The sequence below is a fragment of the Nicotiana sylvestris genome, chromosome 7 (assembly GCF_000393655.2).
Source record: "Nicotiana sylvestris chromosome 7, ASM39365v2, whole genome shotgun sequence".
Lineage (NCBI taxonomy): Eukaryota > Viridiplantae > Streptophyta > Magnoliopsida > Solanales > Solanaceae > Nicotiana > Nicotiana sylvestris.
This window is the reverse complement of record NC_091063.1, coordinates 49,489,537-49,496,687: the sequence shown is the minus strand read 5'-3', so window position 1 is coordinate 49,496,687 and position 7,151 is coordinate 49,489,537. Positions and strand designations below refer to the sequence as shown.

Here is a 7,151-nt window from a genome sequence, read left to right as displayed (position 1 = left end):
GCAAGTAGTAATAAGAAGGGATTACAATGTTTCCTTATAAAATCTAATACTACATAAGATTAGAATAAAAGGATATGTATTACTAGAAAAATCTTGACCATTCAAGTGAAAGATTTCCTTTAACATAGTATTGTGTGAGTTGAGTCAGCGCGGAGAAACATCTCTAGGTTGTTACTCTCAATAGGCAATCCCCGTTGAGCTTATCATTTGAAAATAACTATAAGTAACTTTTAATAAAAAATATTTTAGGTGTTTTTTTTGGTCTGGAAATGTTTTAGAAAGTATATTTTAGGTAACTTGAATAAAAGGTAAGTAATATACTATAATGATCAGACTTCACTCATCATGTATAAGTTCATTTTACTGCAGTGTGCGTATAAATGTGTGCGTTTGTATAATTTTTAAGCAGAATTCAAAATGAAAACATTAGCTAAGAACATATTTATTCACATTTTGGTGTTTACACCAAATTAATGACCGAATGTAGGTCTTTAAATATACTTCTAAAATTTAGCTATTGATTAGCTAATACTTGTTCTATCTAATTATATGATACACTTTTCCTTTTAGTTTGTTCTAAAAAGAATAATATTTTTTATTTCAAAATAATTTAATTTTTAACTCCATATTTTACTCTTAATAAAATAATCTATAAGTATACAAAATATCTATAATATAGTTTAAACCTCAAATTTCAACAATCTTACTTTCTTTTTGAAATTTGACTAAATCTAAGCATGACATTGAGTGAGTGGGCATTAATTGAGAGGTACATGCAACATAAAAGCAAAATGTATACAGATAAGATACACTCACATCACATGCACGCACCTAAAATACGTACTTTAATTATATAACCACAGTTTATACACACAGAGAAGAGCTCCATACATCTCTCCCTCTCCCTCCCTACCACCCACAGTGCCCCCCACCTTACCCCACCTCAAAATTGTCGGTGTCAGATTTCGCTCTTCCCCACCAGCTAGGGTTTCTTCAGATCCACACATCTTACCCCGGATCCTCTATTTCACACTCGCGCCATTGTTAATTACCGCGATTTTGATTGAGATTTAGGGTTTTGTTCGGGAGATGTTTGTGGAAATGTCTGAGCCATTCTTGTGTATTCTCTTATGATTGTTGTTGAGGAAGAGTTTATGAAGGATCTGTTCAATTTGAAGAAGATTATTACGTGGGAGTGGGACTGTTCTTTTGCCATTCGTAGCCGAGGACGTTGGGGCAAATGCGGCTGATTTTCTGAATTCCTTTACTTTTGTTTTTGGATAGCTTAATTCAAATTATCTCTATTTTTGTGGGCTTTTTCGGAATTACTCAAAAATGCAGCCTGATCACCGAAAGAAAGTGAGAATTTTTTGTTCCTTTCTGGAAATTTAATCTGATGAAATACAAGCTTTATCCAATTGCTCATTCGTCGTATAAATTGTGATTTTTTTTAAAATTTAATGAATTCCCGCTTGTGTTTTCCTATTTTCTTTCTTTTGGGGGTTGAGGGTTGTTAGGTTCTTTGTGAATTTATTCGTGATTCCTTTTTTTTCTTCCGTTTTTTCTGATTGTTAATTAACATACTTTGTGTAGACGTTTTTTTTTCTTCTAAAAGTTGTTCTTTAGATGAATATGATCATCATTCTTTAAGTATGTTTTGTTTTTTTAGTTAAGATTATACCCTTTTTTGTGCCACTTCAAAATATTGGAAGATAGATGGATTATTTTGCGGATTTGTTATTCTATTCCTATGTGTGGAATTCAATTAAAATGCATTATAGACTGGAATTAAAGAGCAGGGAGCAAATGTTTTACTTGGTTTATAATTGGTAATATTTGATTTGTATTTTATGGTAATTGTATTCTGGTAATCCTCGCACCTTCCTTTATAAAATTGGAATTTGGCAACATTCAGGTTTGTCCTATTTTATTACATCATATTTTGAATGGGTGATTTTTGTTTGTTATCTGTAATTGTGTTGATAGACGACTGTCACGGAAAAAATATTAGAAATTTGTGTTAGGTATTCTCTTGGATGCTGATTTTTGCTGTAGGTGAACAATGTTGAATGCTTGTATATTTATCTGAATTAATAATTAATAATCAGAGTTTGTGTTCGGTGCTGCAGAGTTCAGCAGAGATGGACTTCTTCTCTGAATATGGTGATGCAAATAGGTACAAAATTCAGGAAGTCATTGGGAAAGGAAGCTATGGTGTCGTTTGTTCAGCCATTGACACACATACTGGTGAAAAAGTGGCAATTAAAAAGATTCATGACATCTTTGAACACATATCTGATGCGGCACGGATCCTCCGCGAGATAAAGCTTCTGAGACTTCTGCGCCATCCCGATATAGTTGAAATCAAACATATTATGCTGCCACCATCAAGGAGGGATTTTAAAGATATTTATGTTGTTTTTGAGCTCATGGAGTCAGATCTACACCAAGTTATCAAGGCTAATGATGACTTGACACGGGAACATTATCAGTTTTTTCTTTATCAGTTGCTTCGTGCCCTAAAATATATACACACAGGTAAATCAGTCAGGTTTCTTGCTGCATCTTGTGATCCCATCGTTGTTTAAGTGTTTATAATATTGCACATTATCCTCATTAAGCAGGCTAGTCATTTCTTTTGGGTTGTCATACTCTCGATGATTCTTGTTTTGCTGCAGCTAATGTCTACCATAGAGATTTAAAGCCGAAAAATATCTTGGCAAATGCAAATTGTAAGCTTAAGATTTGTGATTTTGGATTGGCCAGAGTTGCATTCAATGATACACCTACCACAATATTTTGGACGGTAGGTGATATGAAAGTTGCATATGTTACATGTTTCTTCCACCATTCCCCCCCCCCCCTCCTATCTATTGAATGTGTTCTGTATTACCAACTTGTCCCATTCATCTTTACTGGGGCATTGCTCTTGCTGTAACTTCACTGGTGAAAACTGCAGGATTATGTAGCTACTAGATGGTATAGAGCTCCAGAATTATGCGGTTCATTTTACTCCAAGGTATAGTTCGAATCTCCCTAAAATATCTTTTATCGGTCCAATATAATGATCATGCCTTTCTCATTTTGGATTGAAAAGAGGTAATGGAAGTATGTGAATTCTTTTTTAAAGAGGAAAAAACGATTTAAAGGGATGGAAACAGGGAAAAGAAGCTTCTGCTAGTTCATTTACTTTTTTCTCTAATCCAACTCTTTCTTCTTTCTAATTCTCTAGTAACATGCACTTCAAATTATGTTAGTCACAGGAGCTGACAATAAGTTTGATGTCACAGAAAACACGTGATCAATACATTGGTTCATAGATCAGAATTTTGTATGTTAGGTGCTGTCACAAGCTAAAGCATTTCTCTTGTTTTTTTCTTTTTGGAGAAAGGTAACAGTATATTCATCTACAGAAAGGTAGTGCTGGCAGTCATATTTACAGTTAAAAAGTGAACAAAAGTATCCTCGGTTCCAGCATTTTCTCATCTTTTTACTCATTGATGTGTATCCTACTGTGGTTAATTTTTTAGCAATAGGCGTCTACCTCCTAGATTTCTAATACATTCAACGTAGGATGGTGTTGGGCTTAACGTTGGCACAAGATAAGTGACATCTATATGTGCACGTCTTGTGTGAAGTATCTTATTGTACATCCTTCTTATTCTTGGATAAAAACAATTCTTTACATGCTGAACCTGCTAAGTCTGTTGCATTTTGCCTTTTCTATGCAAATGCTGATTCTTTCGTGCATCATGGGTATTTGTGGTGTGCGAGATCGATCACCCCTCTTAGTAGAGTGTCAATTTTCCTGGAATTTGTCCATAATCGTTGTGCTGCCTGTAATTTTCACTATACAAATTTTAATATGGCTTTCTTCTTGCAGTATACCCCTGCAATTGATATATGGAGCATAGGCTGTATCTTTGCTGAAGTTCTCACTGGGAAGCCACTTTTTCCTGGGAAAAATGTTGTTCACCAACTGGACTTAATGACTGATCTGCTTGGAACACCCTCAATGGATACGATTTCTCGTGTATGAACTATCTGTGAATTCATATTACATCACTTTCGACAAAATTATCCTCAAAACTACTTTTGTGTATTAGTATTTTCTTGTGGTTGTTGCAGGTGCGTAATGACAAGGCTAGGAGATACCTAACTAGCATGAGAAAGAAGCAGCCCGTTTCTTTTGCACAGAAATTTCCAAATGCTGATCCACTGGCCCTTAAACTTCTTGAAAGGTTACTCGCTTTTGACCCCAAAGACCGACCCACTGCTGAAGAGGTTTGTGGTATCGTTATGAGCATACCGTTTGAACTTCTCTTTTGGATGTTTTAGTATATTTTGTTTCCTTGCATGCTAATTACTCAATCTTATCCACCCCCACCCCCACCCAAAACATATCAGGCACTAGCTGATCCTTATTTTAAGGGCCTGGCTAAATCTGAAAGGGAACCATCATGCAAGCCAATTTCAAAGATGGAGTTTGAATTTGAGAGGCGAAGGGTGACGAAGGAGGACCTGAGGGAATTAATATTCCGGGAGATACTAGAATACCATCCCCAGCTGAGGAAGGATTACATGAATGGTGTAGAAAGGACTAATTTTCTGTATCCGAGGTTGTATTTTTTCCTTGACTTCTGGTCAGTGATTTACCCTTCTAAACAAATGTTTTTTTGTACTGACTAGATATTGCTTTTCCTTGCAGTGCTGTTGATCAATTCAGGAAACAGTTTGCTCACCTGGAAGAAAACGGTGGTAATGGTGGTCCGGTGGTTCCGATGGATAGGAAGCATGTCTCTCTTCCAAGGTGATTATGAGTGCTGATACTCGAACTTTCCCCACTAGAATATTGTCTAGGAATAAGATCAAATCTTCCCTTTTACATGCCATTTGGCATAAAGCGTTTTGAATGGATTGTTGGTGCTTTCAAGAAAATCATTTGACCTTTCAGCTTGGTTGCCCCCTATGCGCACTTATGTTGTGATTCTGTGTTTATGCCCATCTTTCTGTATATTTTGTTTAATCAGGCCGTAGCTAGTTCAGATATGGTGATAGCTAGCTTGCTCTAAATTCATGCTCCATGTGTGTCTTAATGTTTGCTTTCAGATGTAATATATGCACAGCATTTGTTGGCCTTCTGCTCGCTCTTTTAAAAGATGAACGAATAGATTGTGCATTTGTTGGCCTTCTGCTCGCTCTTTTAAGAGATGAACGAATAGAAAGCTTATAGTATAAACTTGTTTATTTGGTATCATTTTAAGTTAGAAATGATAATATTGTGATGTTTGTGCAGGTCTACAGTTGTACATTCAAATACGATCCCTTCGAAGGAACAACCGATTGCTGCTGCCAATATGAGGGACCGGCAAAATGGCGAGGAGTCGTGCAGTAGAAACTGCAGAGATTCTGAAGGCTTTGCAAACAGTCTAACAAGAACCATGCAGGCTCAGCCAAGAATTGCCCTAGGTAATTTCTGTCAATCATGAATCCTTTGCTAGTTTTGCTTTCTGTAATGATGTGCTTTTCTAATGATGCTTTTCTGGTTCCCAATGCCTCCATTCAAATCCAACAGCCAAACCAGGAAAGGTTGTGGGTCCAGTTTTGGCATATGATTCTGGAAATAAAGAAAAATATGATCCTAGATCTCAAGTCAGGAATACAGTACCCCCCTCTCAGATTATGCCTTCAGCTTACTGTTACGACAAAAGTGGGATGGTGAAGCAAGAAAGGGCTGTTGTGGAAACAGAGAGGGATCTGAGTTCTCATGCAAAACCAATGCCACCATGTGGCATGGCTGCCAAGTTAGGCCCAGATATTGCTATAAATATTGATAGCAACCCATTCTATATGATGCGAGCTGGAGTCACGAAACCAGATCGTGTTGATGACAGAATTACCATCGACACAAACTTATTGCAGGCGAAATCTCAATATGGTGGAATTGGAGTTGCTGCAGCAGCAGCTACTACTGCTGCATCTCATAGAAAAGTAGGGACTGTTCAGTATGGTATGTCCAGGATGTACTAGAAAATGGCTTAAGTGGTGAATGGTGTATGATTTTTTGAGACGAAACACTTTGCTGAGTGAGGAAGTTATTTTCAGAAATGGGGAGGAAAAGCTCTGCGACCAAAGGGTATGGTGGTTGTACAGGCAGGGAAATCTGCGGGGATCTCGTCCTCTTTCTAATTGTCAGCTTTTCTTAGTTATCACAAGACTGATTGATATTTTCGTCATGAGATAAATGTTAGTGAAATCAAACTTTGATTACCTGATGGTAATTTGTGTGTGGTCATGATTTTTTGCCCATACACACCCCCCCCCCCCCCCAAAAAAAAAAAATTGTCTCTCTCTCTCTCTCTACACACACACACTATTGTGAGTGGTAGGAGATATTATTGGCAGTGGAAGGTACTTTTTCTTTCTTCTGCTTGAAGTATTAATTTAAAGATGGTCTTCTAGCTTTACCTACATGGCAAAAGAGAGGTGAGTAGTGTCCCTCGTGAACTATTCGATCAAGTTTTCTTTTTCCCTTTATTTGTCGCTTAACTTCGCTTCCTTACTAGCCATTTGGTTACTCAGTATTTAATTTTGAAATTTGCAAGCTCGTTGAAAAATATAAAATCAAGAGGGAGTATAGTTTCCTCATTCAGAGCTTAAAGGAGTTCTGTTACTCGTGATGAGAGCCTCATCCTCAAATTTGAGAAACAGAGGGTAAATCACTTGCAAACTTATTGGTTTTCGGATAACTTGTTTGAAGATGTATTTTTACAAAAAGTTGCGCAGAACGATAACTTGGTTGGATGATTGTATATAGGGGTGTACGGAGAAAACTGAAAAACCGCACTAAACCGATAATTTGAGTCAAATCGATAAAAAAATTTGACTATGGTTTGATTTGGTTTGGTGTTAGAAAAAAAATTGATCATAATTGGTTTGGTTTTAACTAAAAAAAGACAAACCAAAATTAAACCAGCTCGACATTACATGTACACTAGTTTTAAAACAATTATACATAAAAATAATTATTGTAATGTAATTTATAAATATTTTTTAACCTTTTTCATAGTTCTCTCTTTTAATGTATTATTTCAAGCTTTGATTTAGATTTGAATGGTCAAATATGTTTTATAGTCTATAAAAGTTAATGA

At 36.3% G+C, this 7,151-nt stretch overlaps 1 protein-coding gene across 2 annotated transcripts; it reads left to right on the top strand.

Moving 5' to 3' along the window:
- The first annotated feature begins 887 nt into the window (after window positions 1–887).
- On the top strand, window positions 888–6,281 carry LOC104234673 (mitogen-activated protein kinase 10). Of its 2 annotated transcripts, XM_009788276.2 has the most exons (10): window positions 888–1,359; window positions 2,130–2,538; window positions 2,679–2,806; window positions 2,960–3,019; window positions 3,884–4,033; window positions 4,129–4,284; window positions 4,408–4,619; window positions 4,709–4,810; window positions 5,297–5,469; window positions 5,576–6,281. In XM_009788276.2, the coding sequence occupies exons 1-10, from the start codon at window positions 1,336–1,338 to the stop codon at window positions 6,028–6,030; spliced, it is 1,869 nt and encodes a 622-aa protein (XP_009786578.1). In that variant the 5' UTR covers window positions 888–1,335; the 3' UTR covers window positions 6,031–6,281. The 2 variants fall into 2 exon arrangements, with proteins under 2 accessions (XP_009786578.1, XP_070006593.1); XM_070150492.1 differs by lacking the exons at window positions 5,297–5,469; window positions 5,576–6,281 and having other exon boundaries at window positions 4,709–4,814.
- The last annotated feature ends 870 nt before the right edge of the window (window positions 6,282–7,151 follow it).

Bases quoted from the DNA above. Each gene is read 5' to 3' on its own strand.
- LOC104234673 (XM_009788276.2), top strand. From the start codon at position 1,336: ATGCAGCCTGATCACCGAAAGAAA. The intron at 3,020-3,883 runs GTATAGTTCGAA...TTCTTCTTGCAG, and splicing joins GCGGTTCATTTTACTCCAAG to TATACCCCTGCAATTGATAT. The intron at 4,285-4,407 runs GTTTGTGGTATC...AAAACATATCAG, and splicing joins ACCGACCCACTGCTGAAGAG to GCACTAGCTGATCCTTATTT.